The sequence below is a fragment of the Pseudophryne corroboree genome, chromosome 8 (assembly GCF_028390025.1).
Source record: "Pseudophryne corroboree isolate aPseCor3 chromosome 8, aPseCor3.hap2, whole genome shotgun sequence".
Lineage (NCBI taxonomy): Eukaryota > Metazoa > Chordata > Amphibia > Anura > Myobatrachidae > Pseudophryne > Pseudophryne corroboree.
The window spans coordinates 441,346,670-441,365,848 of NC_086451.1; the positions used below are offsets into that span (position 1 = coordinate 441,346,670).

At 49.1% G+C, this 19,179-nt stretch overlaps 1 protein-coding gene across 2 annotated transcripts in view; it reads left to right on the forward strand.

The window, feature by feature from the left end:
- The window catches only part of PRRC2A (proline rich coiled-coil 2A), a 173,604-nt gene that overhangs the window by 14,417 nt on the left and 140,008 nt on the right, over positions 1–19,179 (forward strand). For both annotated transcript variants that reach the window (XM_063938097.1, XM_063938098.1), the window contains exons 2-7: positions 1,513–1,650; positions 1,829–2,006; positions 2,164–2,263; positions 9,336–9,408; positions 9,744–9,887; positions 9,977–10,161. In XM_063938097.1, coding sequence (XP_063794167.1) covers positions 1,539–1,650; positions 1,829–2,006; positions 2,164–2,263; positions 9,336–9,408; positions 9,744–9,887; positions 9,977–10,161 — 792 coding nt within the window. In that variant the 5' untranslated portion in view covers positions 1,513–1,538. The remainder of the gene's footprint in view (positions 1–1,512; positions 1,651–1,828; positions 2,007–2,163; positions 2,264–9,335; positions 9,409–9,743; positions 9,888–9,976; positions 10,162–19,179) is intronic.

Genomic DNA, 19,179 nt, shown 5'->3' on the forward strand with positions numbered 1-19,179 from the left:
GGTGGATTACCGCACAACCTTGGCTGAAGGATTGTGTTTCTGTGTGTTGGGAGCTAGCTATAGCACCAGCAGGCCCAGTTAATGAATTCCATGTGCGCAGAAACTGAGTAGGGACCAGGCCTGCCACCAGTACGAATGAAACAAACATGCAGGGCCCTCCGTGTCCCCAACCTCTCCCATGCCACAAACAAACATGGGATATAGACCGGAACACTGACGCAGACACACACAGAACGGAGGCTAAGAATAGAACCCAGTATGCAGGAATATCGGCAAAGTCTGTGGCATACAAGTAGATCATTCTGCTGGGGGGAAATTGCTAAAGTCTTGGGAACATCCGTGTTGGGTGAATTAACTTCCAATTTAAGTGTTTCTCTAATGCTGACAAGGCAGCGGCCATTTTTCTGGAGACTAAGAAAACACACTGTGACCTATGTAAGTCACTCAGCCACTATGGATTCAGGATTGGAGACAAACTGATGGTACAATTTGATCTCCAAGTGGTGGGTGAAAATCACCACAGCTTTCCACAGACTGCCATCTTGAATAAACAATGCTGCCAACTTATGATTTATGAAAAACAGGTGTTTATCATCTTTGGTTTTACAAAATATTAACTTCAGAGAATATAAATTTTCACTACACGATTAATTGTGGCCACTTTCAGGAAAATATGTTCTGGTTGACATAATCATGGAATTACCCAATACTAACCTGTCAGACTGTACGTCAGTGCCTCTTTTAAATGGAGACCAGGGAGCAGTCCTCGAGATGTGTTCTGTTTGGCATTGTAAGAATTAGGTTTCAGTTCTTATTTAAGTAAAAGATTGCAGTTATGTTAATTGCAGCGCCTAGGCTGGCTCACTGCCTCCCGCTCCGTCCCCAGCGCCCGCACAGGTCTAAGGTTTGTCCTGTTGCTGTATTGGGACCTGTTGGCTCTTGGGCTGCATCCCCTGGCTCCCACTGCGCATGTTGGAGATATGGGACAGACGGTAGCGGGTTATTCTATAAATATTGGGATGAAACCAAAAGCATTTTCCTTTTCTGGTAGAAGAGTAATGTAGCTATTGCCTTCTGTCAGGGATTTTCTGCTTTCAGCAGCTTTTTATTCTATCTGTGATAAACCTGCAATCGCGTAATTACTCATCTCATGCAGGACAATGTTTCCAGAGTAATATACCTGCACAGCCAAATGCTCTCCCACTGGGACTGTTGCTAATAATTAGGGGACAGTCCAATTGCAGGCGATGATTCCGCAAGTTAAAGCAGAATAGTCGCACTTTACTTCAACTCTGACTTGCACAGGTGTGTTTGTAGCCCCATAGGGCTGTGTACGAAATTGTGTGAATTGAGGGGCAGAATGGGCCGCCGGGGGGGCAGAATGGGGTGCAGGACGTGTATTCTTAAGACTCCAACTATTAAGGTTGGTTGTTAATCTTTGTGTTTGCACTTTGCTGTAGAGACTGATGCAGTCTGATTGGTCTTTTTGGCTTGTTTGGTTTGTCTCTTCAGTCCGTACTCAATGAGCTTCCCCCGCAATGTCAGAGCGGCCGGGGCAGACTGCAAAAGGGAAGGATGGCAAGAAGTACTCGTCACTCAACCTGTTTGATACATACAAGGGCAAGTCCTTAGAGGTGCAGAAACCAGCAGGTAAGAATCCGATATGAAACCTCTTGCCCAGTCTTTATCAGATAACGGAGTGTGTTAGTGCCTAGGAGGAGAGAATGTCTTTGCTGCCTTTTGTGACTGCGGAGGGAAGACTCGCACAGAGACCTCCTTTCATTCCTGCTGCCTGAACAGTGTCTTTTACTGTTCTCTCTTTCCCAAGTCGCTCCCCGTCATGGCCTGCAGAGTCTCGGTAAAGTTGCCATTGCCCGGCGCATGCCCCCCCCAGCCAACCTGCCAAGCCTGAAAGCAGAAAATAAAGGGAATGACCCAAACGTCTCACTAGTCCCCAAAGACGGATCAGGATGGGCAAGCAAGCAGGATACACCAGAGCCAAAGAGGTGAGGAGGCCATATTGGCACATATGTAACATAGGAGTGCATGGATATAGGGGCTGCTGGGGACCTTAGGGGAAAATTGCCACCGCCAAATGCCATGTGTTCTGCCCCTGTACCACCTTTACATCCTCTCTTCTGCATCTTCTCTCTCCCACCTCAGTACCGATGTCTCTCCAGCAGCGCAGCCGGAGTTGCAGCCACCGCCGGCTTCGCTGACGCCTGCATCAAACCAGCCGAAGCAACCCCCAGCTCCTCCAGAGGTGACCCACCTATCCTCCACTACAGTAGTTGTTGTTAAGAGTAAACCTCCTGACCGGGCATAAGAAGTTACACAACAAATAAGTGAAAATAAGCAAACTGAGCTATGCTGCTTATATTGCCCTGATGTCTGCTCATCAGTCTGCAAGTAGATCATACATACGCCCAGAGGATGTTTAGTTTTACAGTGGATTGATTTTGTAAGGAATTGACTCATTGTTCTCCAAAGTTCTAGTGAATTGCGCTTTATTGGATCACTCCTGCCAAGTACAGGTTAACCTGTTATTATTCTGAAAAGATTTGAAAGGATCTTTTTTTTATGTGTAGGGAAATGGGGGAGGGGGGCTGGGGGGGCTATCACATGTTCGAGAAATACTTATTCAGGTTGCAGGTACTGTTAGTTGACATCTGATCATAGATTTATGGTAGCGTGACCTCAGCCGTTGTTCTAGTTAAGGTTCTGCTTCTAGGTACCCAACACTGGATACCAAGTCACGGTACAAAGACTCAGAAAGGATATAGGGTAGGGGGCTGCGGGCTGGTACCATGAAATTGTACAGTGAAGGGGTATAAGCTGGTCCCATGTGACTGGGTAAATGTACTGTTGTTTTAGCATTTCCTGGCCTGTTAGCTCTGTTTTACGTCTTATGTTGTCCTGGCAGATCACAGAGATACTGGACCTTATATGTAATTGGTTTTCATTATAAAGGGTGGTTTTCTGTCTAGGATGGGAAGAGTTTTCCTTCTTGCTTTAGCTGTATATATAGGTACAGACTGGAACAATGTGAAACTGGGCACAGGCTGGTGTAATTGGGTGGGCTTCATCTGGCATAGTCATATGGGCACAGTTTTGTTTACAGTGTCCAGGCTGCAGGCGTGAGGAAAGCCAAAGAGATTCTGGACCAGGAGCTCTGTAGTTATGCCAGGGTCATGGTTTGGCAGCTGGAACAACTTCTGGTGTCCAACATGAATACTCATTAGAAATTGCCAGAGCTTGTCCAGGTGGCCACCTCTGAGAAGCCTGATTGATCTGTGTTTGCCATCTTATTCTCTGACTCTATATGTCAAAGACTAAAATGGTTAAAGCATGATAATACAGCGTGTAAGTTATATGTATACCAGCTACCGTGTCTATAGCGTCTCTCTGGCATCTGGTGGCTACATTATCTGCTTGATACACTTGTGACTGCATTATGTGCTGTACACTGAGGCTGTATTACATGCTGGGCAATTGAGGCTTAATAGTCATTTGTACCATTGTAGTAGTGTTTCATTATTATTTTCTCTAACGTCCTAGAGGATGCTGGGGACTCCGTAAGTACCATGGGGAAGAGACGGGCTCTGCAGGAGACATGGGCACTTTAAGAAAGAATTTAGTTCCTGGTGTGCACTGGCTCCTCCCTCTCTGCCCCTCCTCCAGACCTCAGTTTGATTCTGTGCCCAGAGGAGCTGGGTGCTTTTCAGTGAGCTCTCCTGAGTTTGCTGATAGAAAGTATTTTGTTAGGTTTTTTATTTTCAGGGAGCTCTGCTGGCAACAGACTCCCTGCATCGTGGGACTGAGGGGAGAGAAGCAGCCCTACTCTCTGAAGCTAGGTCCTGCTTCTTAGGCTACTGGACACCATTAGCTCCAGAGGGATCGGTATGCAGGATCTCACCCTCTCCGTCCGTCCCAGAGCCGCGCCGCCGTCCCCCTCGCAGAGCCGGAAGTCTGAAGCCGGGTGAGTATGAGAAGCAAGAAGACTTCACAGGCGGCAGTAGACTTCGTGATCTTCACTGGAGGTAACGCACAGCACTGCAGCTGTGCGCCATTGCTCCACACACCTACACATACTCCGGTCACTGTTAGGGTGCAGGGCGCAGGGGGGGGTGCCCTGGGCAGCATTTGGGACCTCATTCTGGCAAATGAACACACATATACAGCTGGGCACTGTATATATGTAGGATCCCCCGCCAAAGAAATAAAATTTAAGCGGGACAGAAGCCTGCCGCCTAGGGGGCGGGGCTTCTCCCTCAGCACTCACCAGCGCCATTTTTTCTCCACAGCACGCTGAGAGGAAGCTCCCCAGGCTCTCCCCTGCTGATACACGGTAGAAGAGGGTTGAAAAGAGAGGGGGGCACATAATTAGGCGCTAAAAAGTATATAAACAGCAGCTACTGGGTTAACATTAAGTTACTGTGTTATTCCTGGGTTATATAGCGCTGGGGTGTGTGCTGGCATACTCTCTCTCTCTGTCTCTCCAAAGGGTCTTGTGGGGGAACTGTCTTCAGAAAGGACATTCCCTGTGTGTGTGTGGTGTGTCGATACGCTTGTGTCGACATGTCTGATGTGGAAGGCTATGTGGGAGAGGAGCGGGAGCAAATGAATGTGGTGTCTCCGCCGACGGTGCCGACACCTGATTGGATGGATATGTGGAAGGTTTTAAATGATAATGTAGATTCCTTGCATAAAAGATTAGACAAGGCTGATGCATTGGGACAGGCAGGGTCTCAACCCGTGCCTGATCCTATGTCGCAGGGACCGTCGGGGTCTCATAAACGCCCACTATCCCAAATTGTTGACACAGATACCGACATGGATTCTGACTCCAGTGTCGATTACGATGATGCAAAGTTACAGCCAAAGTTGGCTAAATCACTCCGATATATGATTATAGCAATTAAGGAGGTTTTGCACATCACAGAGGAAACCCCTGTCCCTGACACAAGGGTTTATATGTATAAGGGAAAGAAACCTGAGGTAACTTTTCCCCCCCTCACACGAACTGAATGAGTTATGTGAAAAAGCTTGGGAATCTCCAGCATATTAAAGACGCTGTCCTTTATATGAGAGATGCTCAAAGAGACATTAGTCTGCTGGGTTCTAGAATAAATGCTATGTCAATTCCTGCCAGAAGGGTCCTGTGGACTCGGCAATGGACAGGTGATGCCGACTCAAAACGACATATGGAGGTTTTACCTTACAGGGGTGAGGAATTGTTCGGTGAAGGTCTCTCGGACCTGGTCTCCACAGCTACGGCTGGAAAGTCAAACTTTCGTTCACAAAGAAAGTCCGAGGTGCGTCCTTTCTTGCCAGAGGGAGGGGCAGAGGAAAGAAGCTGCACAATACAGCTAGTTCCCAGGAACAGAAGTCCTCCCCGGCCTCTGCAAAATCCGCCGCATGACGCTGGGGCTCCACTGGCGGAGTCGGGGCCAGTGGGGGCGCGTCTTCGGAATTTCAGCCACATGTGGGTTCACTCCCAGGTCGATCCCTGGGCAATAGAAATTGTGTCTCAGGGTTACAAGCTGGAATTCGAAGAGGTGCCTCCTCGCCGGTTTTTCAAATCGGCCCTACCGTCTTCCCCCCCTAGAGAGGGAGATAGTGTTAAATGCAATACAAAAATTGTATCTTCAGCAGGTGGTGGTCGAGGTTCCCCTCCTTCAACAGGGAAGGGGTTATTATTCGACCATGTTTGTGGTTCCGAAACCGGACGGTTCGGTCAGTCCCATATTGAATTTAAAATCTCTGAACCTATACTTGAAGAGGTTCAAGTTCAAGATGGAATCGCTAAGAGCGGTCATCGCCAGCCTGGCAGGGGGGGATTTTATGGTGTCACTGGACATAAAGGATGCGTACCTTCATGTCCCCATTTATCCACCTCATCAGGCGTACCTAAGATTTGCGGTACAGGACTGTCATTACCAATTTCAGACGTTGCCGTTTGGTCTCTCAACGGCTCCGAAGATTTTCACCAAGGTAATGGCGGAAATGATGGTGCTCCTGCGCAAGCAGGGTGCAATTATCCCATACTTGGACGATCTCCTCATAAAAGAGAGCAGTTGCTGAACAGCGTATCTCTTTCACTGAAAGTGTTACAACAACACGGCTGGATTCTCAATATCCCAAAGTCGCAGTTGGTTCCTACGACTCGTCTGCCTTTCTTGGGCATGATTCTGGACACGACCCAGAAAAGGGTTTATCTTCCGATAGAAAAAGCCCAGGAACTTATGACTCTGGTCAGGAACCTTTTGAAATCAAGACAGGTGTCCGTGCATCATTGCACTCGAGTCCTGGGAAAGATGGTGGCCTCATACGAGGCCATTCCCTTTGGCAGGTTCCATGCGAGGACTTTCCAATGGGATCTGTTGGACAAGTGGTCCGGATCACATCTACAGATGCATCGGTTGATCACCCTGTCCCCCAGGGCCAGGGTGTCGCTCCTGTGGTGGCTGTAGAGTGCTCACCTTCTCGAGGGCCGCAGATTCGGCATTCAGGATTGGATCCTGGTGACCACGGACGCAAGCCTTCGAGGTTGGGGAGCAGTCACACAGGGAAGAAATTTCCAGGGTCTTTGGTCAAGTCAAGAGACTTGTCTGCACATCAACATCCTGGAACTAAGGGCCATATACAACGCCCTACGTCAAGCGGAGGCCTTACTTCGCGACCAATTAGTTCTGATCCAGTCAGACAACATCACCGCAGTGGCTCATGTAAACCGCCAAGGCGGCACAAGGAGCAGAGCGGCAATGGCGGAAGCTACCAGGATTCTTCGTTGGGCGGAGAATCATGTAAGCGCATTGTCAGCAGTGTTCATTCCGGGAGTGGACAACTGGGAAGCAGACTTCCTCAGCAGACACGAGCTACACCCGGGAGGGTGGGGACTTCATCCAGAAGTCTTCGCACAGATTGTGAGTCGGTGGGAACTGCCACAGATAGACATGATGGCGTCCCGCCTCAACAAAAAGCTTCAGAGGTATTGCGCCATTTCCAGAGACCCCCAGGCAGTAGCGGTAGACGCCCTCGTGACACCGTGGGTGTTCCGGTCTGTCTATGTATTTCCTCCTCTTCCTCTCATACCCAAGGTGTTGAGAATAGTAAGAAGAAAAGGAGTGAGAACAATCCTCGTTGTTCCAGATTGGCCACGACGGACCTGGTATCCAGATCTGCAGGAAATGCTCACGGAAGAGCCGTGGCCTCTTCCTCTAAGGCAGGACCTGTTGCAGCAGGGACCCTGTCTGTTCCAAGACTTACTGCGGCTGCGTTTGACGGCATGGCGGTTGAACGCCGGATCCTAGCGGAAATAGGTATTCCGGTTGAGGTTATCCCTACGCTGATAAAGGCTAGGAAGGAAGTAACAGCAAAACATTATCACCGTATATGGCGAAGATATGTTTCTTGGTGTGAGGCCAGGAATGCTCCTACGGAAGAATTCCATCTGGGCCGTTTCCTTCATTTCCTACAAACTGGAGTGGATTTGTGCCTTAAATTAGGCTCCATTAAGGTCCAGATTTCGGCCCTATCCATTTTCTTTCAAAAAGAATTGGCTTCTCTCCCAGAAGTTCAGACTTTTGTTCAGGGAGTACTGCATATTCAGCCTCCGTTTGTGCCTCCGGTGGCGCCTTGGGACCTTAATGTGGTCTTGGACTTCCTAAAGTCACACTGGTTTGAACCACAGAAAACGGTGAAGTTGAAATATCTCACTTGGAAGGTGGTCACGTTATTAGCCCTGGCTTCGGCTAGGCGAGTGTCGGAATTAGCGGCTTTATCACATAAAAGCCCCTATCGGGTTTTCCATATGGATAGAGCGGAATTGCGGACACGTCCTCAGTTCCTGCCAAAAGTGGTTTCATCCTTTCATATGAACCAACCTATTGTGGTGCCTGTGGCTACACGGGACTTAGAGGATTCCGAGTCCCTTGATGTGGTCAGGGATTTGAAAATTTATGTAGCCAGGACGGCTAGAGTCCGAAAAACAGAGGCACTGTTTGTTCTGTATGCAGCCAACAAGCTTGGCGGCCCTGCTACAAAGCAGACTCTTGCTCGCTGGATCTGTATCACGATTCAGCAGGCGCATTCTACGGCAGGATTGCAGTTACCTAAATCGATCAAGGCCCATTCCACTAGGAAAGTGGGCTCTTCTTGGGCGGCTGCCCGAGGGGTCTCGGCACTACAGCTGTGTCGAACTGCTACTTGGTCGGGTACAAACACCTTTGCAAAATTCTATAAGTTTGATACCCTGGCTGAGGAGGACCTCATGTTTGCTCAATCGGTGCTGCAGAGTCATCCGCACTCCCGCCCGTTTGGGAGCTTTGGTATAATCCCCATGGTCCTTACGGAGTCACCAGCATCCTCTAGGACGTTAGAGAAAATAAGATTTTACTTACCGGTAAATCTATTTCTCGTAGTCCGTAGAGGATGCTGGGCGCCCGTCCCAAGTGCGGACTTCTTCTGCAATACTTGTATATAGTTATTGCTTCAATAAGGGTTACGTTATTGTTGCATCGGGCGTGAACTGATGCTATGTTATTGTCATACTGTTTACTGGATTGTTATCACAAGTTATACGGTGTGATTGGTGTGGCTGGTATGAATCTTGCCCTTGGATTAACAAAAATCCTTTCCTCGTACTGTCCATCTCCTCTGGGCACAGTTCTCTAACTGAGGTCTGGAGGAGGGGCAGAGAGGGAGGAGCCAGTGCACACCATGAACTAAATTCTTTCTTAAAGTTCCCATGTCTCCTGGGGAGCCAGTCTCTTCCCCATGGTCCTTACGGAGTCCCCTGCATCCTCTACGGACTACGAGAAATAGATTTACCGGTAAGTAAAATCTTATTATTTATTTATTTATATAGCGCACACATATTCCGCAGCGCTTTACAGAGAATATTTGGTCATTCGCATCGGTCCCTTCCCCAGTGGAGCTTACAATCTACATTCCCTACCACATGTACACGTGCACATATTCACACTAGGGTTAATATTTTGGGGATCCAATTAACCTACCAGTACTTTTGGGGGATTGTGGGAGGAAACCGGAGTACCCGGAGGAAACCCACGTAAGTACGGGGAGAATATACAAACTCAGCACAGGTAGAGCCATGGTGGGAATGGAACCCATGACCTCAGTGCTGTGAGGCAGTAATGCTAACCATTACACCATCCGTTCTACCCTTAATATGCTGAACATCCCAGGTTTTATATTAGATAGATACTTGTATTTGCAGAAATTTTGGCTTGGAGGAGAGTAGAAGCAAGTAGATAAATAACTGATTGCAGTCCGCCCTCTATAACCTCTATACCGATTTCCTATCTTTTCAGCCCCCCCAACCAGTCGTCGTCGCGGTAAAGACCTGGGCACAGGCCAGTATCACACATGGAGCGCAAGGAGATGGTACGTTGCTTATGTAGTGGTTGGATTTTATTCTCTTATTCATTAAACCCCTTTCCCCAACTGTTGCGGTACTAGTGATTACTCCACTCACTCTTACAACAAGTACTTCTCTGGGGACAATAGCCCGGAGCACGATCTCTCTGATCAGCGTCAGTTTTCACCTTCCACTCGCCACATTCAAATTCCCCAGGATGTTAGTGCAAGAAACCAAAAAATAATAATTTCATTGAAGTTTTTATCTTTGTGGACTTTGGTTTTACTGTGACATCAGCAGCCTGCGTAGGTTGTTGGGTTCCTGTTCCCGTACATTAATCTTGCGTTCTTGTCCTTGTTAGGTGGAAAGGCATTAAGCCGACCGTCGCCATTCTCTCGCGAGGAATTTCCAACCCTGCAGGCGGCTGGGGACCAGGACAAAAGTGGGCACGACCAGAGCACCTCCGCTGTGTCGTATGGGCCAGGACCAAGCCTCCGCCCCCAGAGTATGACGCATGTTGAGGTGTATTGTACATCTGAGACCTGCCATTTGTGGTTTGATCTTACTCAATCTGTGAATTTTGTCATTCTGCAGATGCTACGAGCTGGAGGGACGGGGGTGGGAGGGGGGGGCTTGGTCCAGGCTCCCTGCCTGGTGACGGCCACGAGCCTCCCCCAGATGCGGCACACCCCCCAAGCGGCGAGGCAGCCCCCCGCCCAGGGCTGCCTCCCCCTGCTCCCCAACAGTTCCCTCCATATCGGGGGATGCTTACACCATTTGTGAGTATTAACGGAAAACTGCGTGCTCCCTGATCACTTTCTCTTTACTTCAGTCCTCCTCTGCAGCCAGTGCAATGGAAGTAGCTTCCCCTCTAAGATAGGTACAGATAGATTAGATCAACATGTCCCCAGACCATATATAATGCAGCTTCTCCTCTTCCCCTGAGTCTGTGAGCAAATACAAAGCAATTATGTGTAATGGCTGGAAATTAAGCAGGAGTATTTCAGAGATAAAGGAGAATCGATAAGTAACGCATTGTCTTGCAGACAATAAAGAACAGCTCTTCCATAATCTATTGCCGATTTATTACATGATGCGAATCTAAAACACATCCAACCAAAAGCAACCATCGACACGTTAGCTTTCTGCAGGATGCACTCTGTTATGGTTTTGCCTTCTCCATACTCACAGTACAAGAATTAGCGTTGGATGCCTTATTGTCTCCATGAGACCTCTATCTACTGGCTGCTACAGGAAGTTTCTCTGAGACTGTATAGTGTTCAGTCTAGGCTGTTTTAGCAGGGCGCCGCGCCCTGTCTGATTTTTTTTTAAAAGGGCAAAACCCGCCCTGCCCTTTCTGCGTCGCCCTGCTAAAACAGCCGCCCGCTTTCTACCCTCTCAGCTTGGGCGCGGCGTCGATTCACACTGTCAGAGAGCTTGGGGGAAGCCCAGCACCTCCGTAGGTGCTGGGCACGCCCCCAACAGTGACGGCGCCGCCCGCCCACGCCCCCGTCTGTGGACTGAACCGCCCACTTGCATTGCGTGCAAGTGGCCACGCCACCTATTTGCGTGGCCACACCCCCTTTTGGCGCGCGCGCTTGTGCCCCTCACGGACCCGCGCCCTGCCCGTCCCCTAGAGTGAACACTACGGTAGCCTCTGAACGTGGTGACTGTTACTTTTGCCAGGAGGGTTAGAGAATTGCAGGCACTGGGTGCAAAGAGCTATTATCTATGACAGTGTTTCCTGGTTTCAGCTATAGGAGAACCCTACAGTGCATGTTTTCCATATTCCATGCCTCGGTACAGGTGTATTCATTACTGACTGACACATTTTAAAAGATCCACAGGTGATAATTGCTTCACGTGATTCTTTGAGGAAGCCTGAATTGCATGCACAGTTAGGGTTCCGGCATTGCAGGTTTTCCCTCACATTGCATGTAGGGGTGCTTTTCATTGAATTCTTCCATAAGATCCCTTCCAACTTTCTTGTCAAAGAACCAAAAGGTTGTGTTACCTAACTTTCCCGGTGGACAGCCTGTGGATGACAAGGGAAAGTTGTGTTGATTTGCTGAGAACAATCACTATATATTTATCCTGGAAAGATGATCTTCGTGATAAAGAGCAGCTATTAGTGATTCCAGTAGGACCTTGGCAAGGTCATGTCTGCTCCAAGTAGTACATTTCCAGATGATCCGAGTACTCATACATGCGTACAAAAAGATTGGGCAGAAGATGCCAGGGGCACTGAGAGCCTGCTCAGTACAGTAGTGGCAACACCTTGGGCAAAAAGGACTCGGGGTTCGGTGATGAAACTGTGCGAGGCAGCTGCTTGGACATGTAGCCATGCTTTCTCTAGTCACTGTCGTGTGGAGGAATTCTCCTCTACGGACACTTTCTCTTCCACACAGCCTCAGCAATAAACATTTGATTATGCAGCATATGGGGCTTTAGGTTTCTTTGTAGCTCTGGCTTACTACAGATGGAGCCTCCCTCATCATTGCAGTTTCTGCACCTAAACGGAGGATTTGGTCGCGCCATAGCTATAGCTCAGGTTGTTGAGGGGTTGCACGGAGAGGCTCGTTGAGGTGCGACAACATACACAGCATGCAATACACATCGTCACCTCTGGGTGGCTAATGCTCCACTAATCCAGTACTGTAGAGAGAATAGCGGCGGATGGATATACAACCGTCAGGTGCAAATTGGCCTGGTATTAGATACTCTGCACAGATAATTTTACACTGTGTGCTTGTCCCTTGTTACTGCCATTCTTAGAAGTTTTACATTTTTTACTGCTTGCAAATATTTCCCTATAGATCTTAAGCTTGTGAGCAGGGCCTTCTTCCCTCTTTGTGTCTTAGTACCCAGTCTTGTTTTATTACTGTTTAAAATCCTGTTTTAATTTTATTCTCATGCAACACTTTAAACATGCAGAAAAAAATAAGAAATTGTGGCCTTTATGATCTGGTTTTATTATATATTTGTATTTTCTCTTTCATCCATCTGGGGGACGCTGCGTCTGTACTGATGGGTTAGAGTGTGCGGGAAGGGAGCTTTGGCACAGAACCTATTAAAAAAAAAACTCCTCCCCCCTCTAACCCCTCCCATCTCCAACCTGACTAGTAGATTGCCTCAGTTTAAGTTTTGTGCCTGGAGAGTGCAGAACAGTTCCTTACTATAGATTTTAGTTAGGTTTTCTTATTTGTTTGAGTTAGGTTTACAGGTGACAGGTATATTTTGAGTGGGGAGTAGTTAGTTAGCTTTTCCCCGCTCTCTACAGCCTCTGGGAAAGTCACCACACTATGGTCACTGGGGCTCCCTGTATCCAGAGTGGTGTACTTAGGAGGCAAAAATTCAGTGTTGGGCTGTTAGTCGCCCCCCTCCACACACATAAGCTTGTGTGTATAGCGGACTGTCGGACTGTGAGAGGCGCGTAGCTCTGGGTATGCAGCGCGCGCTGTGACTGGTGTTTGTGGAATACAGCACGGGGGGGGGGAGAGGCACTGACCGCTATCTGACAGAAGCGGTCGGACAGTTCCCCGAACACTATTACGGAGAGACAGGCGGGGCGTTACTTCCGCCTGCGCCGGTCTGCACTTAGTTCCCCTTCCTGAAAAGGGACCGTCTAGCCGCAGCGGAAACGGAAGGGGAAGCACGGCTTCCCGCCTTCGTCTCCCGCTCACAGGATGTTACTGTGCCGCCCACCTCAGTCTGTGGGGGGCGGGCTTCTTCTACAGGCGCCATTTTCTCCACGCTGAAGCACTGCGGGGGATGCTGCGCCCCGGATCACACACACACACACATCAGGGGGATTCAACTTCTCATCCTGTCAGGCTTACCGCAAGTACACTGTATTACTGTTAACTACTTTTCATTTCTCTAACGTCCTAGAGGATGCTGGGGACTCCGTAAGGACCATGGGGATAGACGGGCTCCGCAGGAGACATGGGCACTTTAAGAAAGAATTTAGTTCCTGGTGTGCACTGGCTCCTCCCTCTATGCCCCTCCTCCAGACCTCAGTTTGATACTGTGCCCAGAGGAGCTGGGTGCTTTTCAGTGAGCTCTCCTGAGTTTACTGATAGAAAGTATTTTGTTAGGTTTTTTATTTTCAGGGAGCTCTACTGGCAACAGACTCCCTGCATCGTGGGACTGAGGGGAGAGAAGCAGCCCTACTCTCTGAAGCTAGGTCCTGCTTCTTAGGCTACTGGACACCATTAGCTCCAGAGGGATTGGTACGCAGGATCTCACCCTCGCCGTCCGTCCCGGAGCCGCGCCGCCGTCCCCCTCGCAGAGCCGGGAGATAGAATCCGGGTGAGTATGAGAAGAAAAGAAGACTTCACAGGCGGCAGAAGACTTCGTGATCTTCACTGGGGGTAACGCACAGCACTGCAGCTGTGCGCCATTGCTCCACACACCTTTACATACTCCGGTCACTGTAAGGGGGGGGGGGGGGGGCACCCTGGGCAGCATTTGGGACCTCATGTTGGCAAAAGTACACATACATACAGCTGGGCACTGTATATATGTATGAGCCCCCGCCAAAAATTACTGTTTAAGTGGGACAGAAGCCCGCCGTCGAGGGGGCGGAGCTTCTCCCTCAGCACTCACCAGCGCCATTTTTTCTCCACAGCACCGCTGAGAGGAAGCTCCCCAGGCTCTCCCCTGCTGAGTTACATTAAGTTACTGTGTTATTCCTGGGATATTATAGCGCTGGGGTGTGTGCTGGCATACTCTCTCTCTGTCTCTCCAAAGGGCCTTGTGGGGGAACTGTCTTCAGAAAGGACATTCCCTGTGTGTGTGTGGTGTGTCGGTACGCTTGTGTCGACATGTCTGATGAAGGCTATGTGGGAGAGGAGCGGGAGCAAATGAATGTGGTGTCTCCGCCGACGGCACCGACACCTGATTGGATGGATATGTGGAAGGTTTTAAATGATAATGTTAATTCCTTGCATAAAAGATTAGACAAGGCTGATGCATTGGGACAGTCAGGGTCTCAACCCGTGCCTGACCCTATGTCGCAGGGACCGTCAGGGTCTCCTAAGCGCCCACTATCCCAAATTGTTGACACAGATACCGACATGGATTCTGACTCCAGTGTCGATTACGATAATGCAAAGTTGCAGCCAAAAGTGGCTAAATCCCTGCGATATATGATTATAGCAATAAAGGATGTTTTTCACATCACAGAGGAAACCCCTGTCCCTGACACGAAGGTGTATATGTATAAGGGAAAGAAGCCTGAGGTAACTTTTCCTCCCTCACGCGAACTGAATGAGTTATGTGAAAAAGCTTGGGAATCTCCAGATAAAAAACTGCAGATTTCCAAACTGATTCTTATGGCGTATCCTTTCCCGCTAACGGATAGGCTACGTTGGGAATCCTCCCCTAGGGTGGACAAAGTTTTAACACGCTTATCCACAAAGGTAGCCCTGCCGTCCCAGGATACGGCTACCCTCAAAGATGCTGCTGATCGCAAACAAGAGGTTACCCTGAAGTCCATTTATACACATTCGGGTACCTTACTAAGACCGGCAATTGCGTCGGTCTGGGTGTGTAGTGCTGTAGCGGCATGGACGGATACCTTATCTGAGGAATTGGATACCCTAAATAAGGATACTGTATTATTGACCCTGGGGCATATTAAAGACGCTGTCCTATATATGAGAGATGCTCAAAGAGACATTAGTTTACTGGGTTCTAGAATAAACGCTATGTCGATTTCTGCCAGAAGAGTCCTGTGGACTCGGCAATGGACAGGTGATGCCGACTTAAAAAGGCATATGGAGGTTTTACCTTACAGGGGTTAGGAATTGTTCGGGAAAGGTCTCTTGGACCTGGTCTCCACAGCTACAGCTGGAAAGTAAAAATTTTTGCCTTATGTTCCCTCAGAGCCTAAGAGAGCACTGCATTATCAAATGCAGTCCTTTCGTTCACAAAGAAACAAGAAAGTCCGAGGTGCGTCCTTTCTTGCCAGAGGTAGGGGCAGAGGAAAGAAGCTGCACAATGCAGCTAGTTCCCAGGAACAGAAGTCCTCCCCGGCCTCTACAAAATCCACCGCATGACGCTGGGGCTCCACTGGCGAAGTCGGGCCCAGTGGGGGCACGTCTTCGGAATTTCAGCCACACGTGGGTTCATTCCCAGGTGGATCCCTGGGCAATAGAGATTGTGTCTCAGGGTTACAAGCTGGAATTCGAAGAGGTGCCTCCTCACCGGTATTTCAAATCGGCCCTACCGGCTTCCCCCCAAGAGAGGGAGATAGTGTTAAACGCAAAAATTATATCTTCAGCAGGTGGTGGTCAAGGTTCCCCTCCTTCAACAGGGAAAGGGTTATTATTCGACCATGTTTGTAGTCCCGAAACCGGACGGTTCGGTCAGACCCATATTGAATTTAAAATCTCTGAACCTATACTTGAAAAGGTTCAAGTTCAAGATGGAATCACTAAGAGCGGTCATCGCGAGCCTGGAAGGGGGGGGATGTTATGGTGTCACTGGACATAAAGGATGCGTACCTTCATGTCCCCATTTATCCACCTCATCAGGCGTACCTAAGATTTGCGGTACAGTATTGTCATTACCAATTTCAGACGTTGCCGTTTGGTCTCTCAACGGCCCCGAGGATTTTCACCAAGGTAATGGCGGAAATGATGGTGCTCCTGCGGAAGCAAGGTGTCACAATTATCCCGTACTTGGACGATCTCCTCATAAAAGCGAGATCAAGAGAGCAGTTGCTGAACAGCGTATCTCTTTCACTGAAAGTGTTACAGCAACACGGCTGGATTCTCAATATTCCAAAGTCGCAGTTGGTTCCTACGACTCGTCTGCCCTTCTTGGGCATGATTCTGGACACGGAACAGAAGAGGGTTTATCTCCTGATAGAGAAGGCCCAGGAACTCATGACTCTGGTCAAGAACTTATTGAAACCAAAACAGGTATCAGTGCATCATTGCACTCGAGTCCTGGGAAAGATGGTGGCGTCATACGAGGCCATTCCCTTCGGCAGGTTCCATGTGAGGACTTTCCAATGGGACCTACTGGACAAGTGGTCCGGGTCACATCTACAGATGCATCGGTTGATCACCCTGTCCCCCAGGGCCAGGGTGTCACTCCTGTGGTGGCTGCAGAGTGCTCACACTCTCGAGGGACGCAGATTCAGCATTCAGGATTGGATCCTAGTGACCACGGACGCAAGCCTCCGAGGGTGGGGAGCAGTTACACAAGGAAGAAATTTCCAGGGTCTTTGGTCAAGTCAAGAGACTTGTCTTCACATCAACATCCTGGAGCTAAGGGCCATATACAACGCCCTACGTCAAGCGGAGACATTACTTCGCGACCAACCAGTTCTGATCCAGTCAGACATCATCACCGCAGTGGCTAATGTAAACCGCCAAGGCGGCACAAGGAGCAGAGTGGCAATGGCTGAAGCCACCAGAATTCTTCGCTGGGCGGAGAATCATGTAAACGCACTGTCAGCAGTGTTCATTCCGGGAGTGGACAACTGGGAAGCAGACTTCCTCAGCAGACACGACCTACACCCGGGGGAGTGGGGACTTCATCACGAAGTCTTCGCACAGATTGCAAGTCGGTGGGAACTGCCACAGGTGGACATGATGGCATCCCGCCTCAACAAAAAGCTACAGAGGTACTGCGCCAGGTCAATAGACCCTCAGGCAGTAGCTGTAGACGCCCTGGTGACACCGTGGGTGTTCCAGTCAGTCTATGTGTTTCCTCCTCTTCCTCTCATACCCAAGGTGTTGAGGATTATAAGAAAAAGAGGAGTGATAACAATCCTCATTGTTCCAGATTTGCCACGAAGGACCTGGTACCCAGATCTGCAAGAAATGCTCACAGAAGATCCGTGGCCTCTTCCTATAAGACAGGACCTGTTACAACAGGGGCCCTGTCTGTTCCAAGACTTACCGCGGCTGCGTTTGATGGCATGGCGGTTGAACGCCGGATCCTAGCAGAGAAAGGCATTCCGGATGAGGTCATTCCTACGCTGATGAAGGCTAGGAAGGATGTGACATCTAAACATTATCACCATATTTGGCGAAAATATGTTTCTTGGTGTGAGGCCAGGAATGCTCCTACGGAAGAATTCCAGCTGGGCCGTTTTCTTCACTTCCTACAGTCTGGAGTGAATTTGGGCCTAAAGTTAGGCTCCGTTAAGGTCCAGATTTCGGCCCTATCCATTTTCTTTCAAAAAGAGTTGGCTTCTCTACCAGAAGTTCAGACGTTTGTAAAAGGAGTGCTGCATATTCAGCCTCCTTTTATGCCTCCGGTGGCACCTTGGGATCTTAACGTGGTGTTAAGTTTCCTCAAGTCACATTGGTTTGAACCACTTAAAACGGTGGAGTTAAAATATCTCACGTGGAATGTGGTCATGTTATTAGCCTTGGCTTCGGCTAGGCGTGTATCAGAATTAGCGGCTTTGTCACATAAAAGCCCCTATCTGGTTTCCCATATGGATAGAGTAGAATTGCGGACACGTTCGCAATTTCTGCCGAAAGTAGTATCATCTTTTCATATTGTGGTGCCTGTGGCTACTCGTGACTTGGAGGATTCCGAGTTACTTGATGTGGTCAGGGCTTTGAAAATTTACGTGGCCAGAACGTCTAGAGTCAGGAAAACTGAAGCGCTGTTTGTCCTGTATGCATCCAACAAGATTGGTGCCCCTGCTTCAAAGCAAACTATTGCTCGCTGGATTTGTAACACGATTCAGCAAGCGCATTCTACGGCTGGATTGCCGTTACCAAAATCGGTCAAGGCCCATTCCACTAGGAAGGTGGGCTCTTCTTGGGCGGCTGCCCGGTGGGTCTCGGCACTACAGCTGTGCCGAGCTGCTACTTGGTCGGGTTCAAACACCTTTGCAAAGTTCTACAAGTTTGATACCCTGGCTGAGGAGGACCTCATGTTTGCTCAATCGGTGCTGCAGAGTCATCCGCACTCTCCCCCCCGTTTGGGAGCTTTGGTATAATCCCCATGGTCCTTACGGAGTCCCCAGCATCCTCTAGGACGTTAGAGAAAATAAGATTTTACTTACCGGTAAATCTATTTCTCGTAGTCCGTAGAGGATGCTGGGCGCCCGTCCCAAGTGCGGACTTCTTCTGCAATACTTGAATATAGTTATTGCTTCAATAAGGGTTACGTTATAGTTGCATTGGTCTTGCACTGATGATATATTGTTTTTATACTGTTAACTGGATAGTTATCACAAGTTATACGGTGTGATTGGTGTGGCTGGTATGAATCTTGCCCTTGGATTAACAAAATCCTTTCCATCTCCTCTGGGCACAGTTTCTCTAACTGAGGTCTGGAGGAGGGGCATAGAGGGAGGAGCCAGTGCACACCAGGAACTAAATTCTTTCTTAAAGTGCCCATGTCTCCTGCGGAGCCCGTCTATCCCCATGGTCCTTACGGAGTCCCCAGCATCCTCTACGGCAGGGGCGGCCAGACTTTTGGAGTCTGTGATCTACTGTGAAAGCTAAAAAGCTTTTGTGATCTACCTAGGAACGCGCAAAAAAAGGGGCGTTGCATAACAAAGTGGGCGTGGTATAACTAAAAGTGGGCGTGGTATAACTTAAAAAAAAGGGACGTAGCCTTGCTGCACAGAGTGTAATGACTGCCTCACACAAAATAACACATTGCCCCCACAGGTAAAAACCTCAAACACATATGCCCCCACAGTGCCAGATACACATGCCCCCACAGTGCCAGATATGCCCCCACAGTGCCAGATACAGATATGCCCCCACAGTGCCATGTGCCCACAGTGCCAGATACACATGCCCCCACAGTGC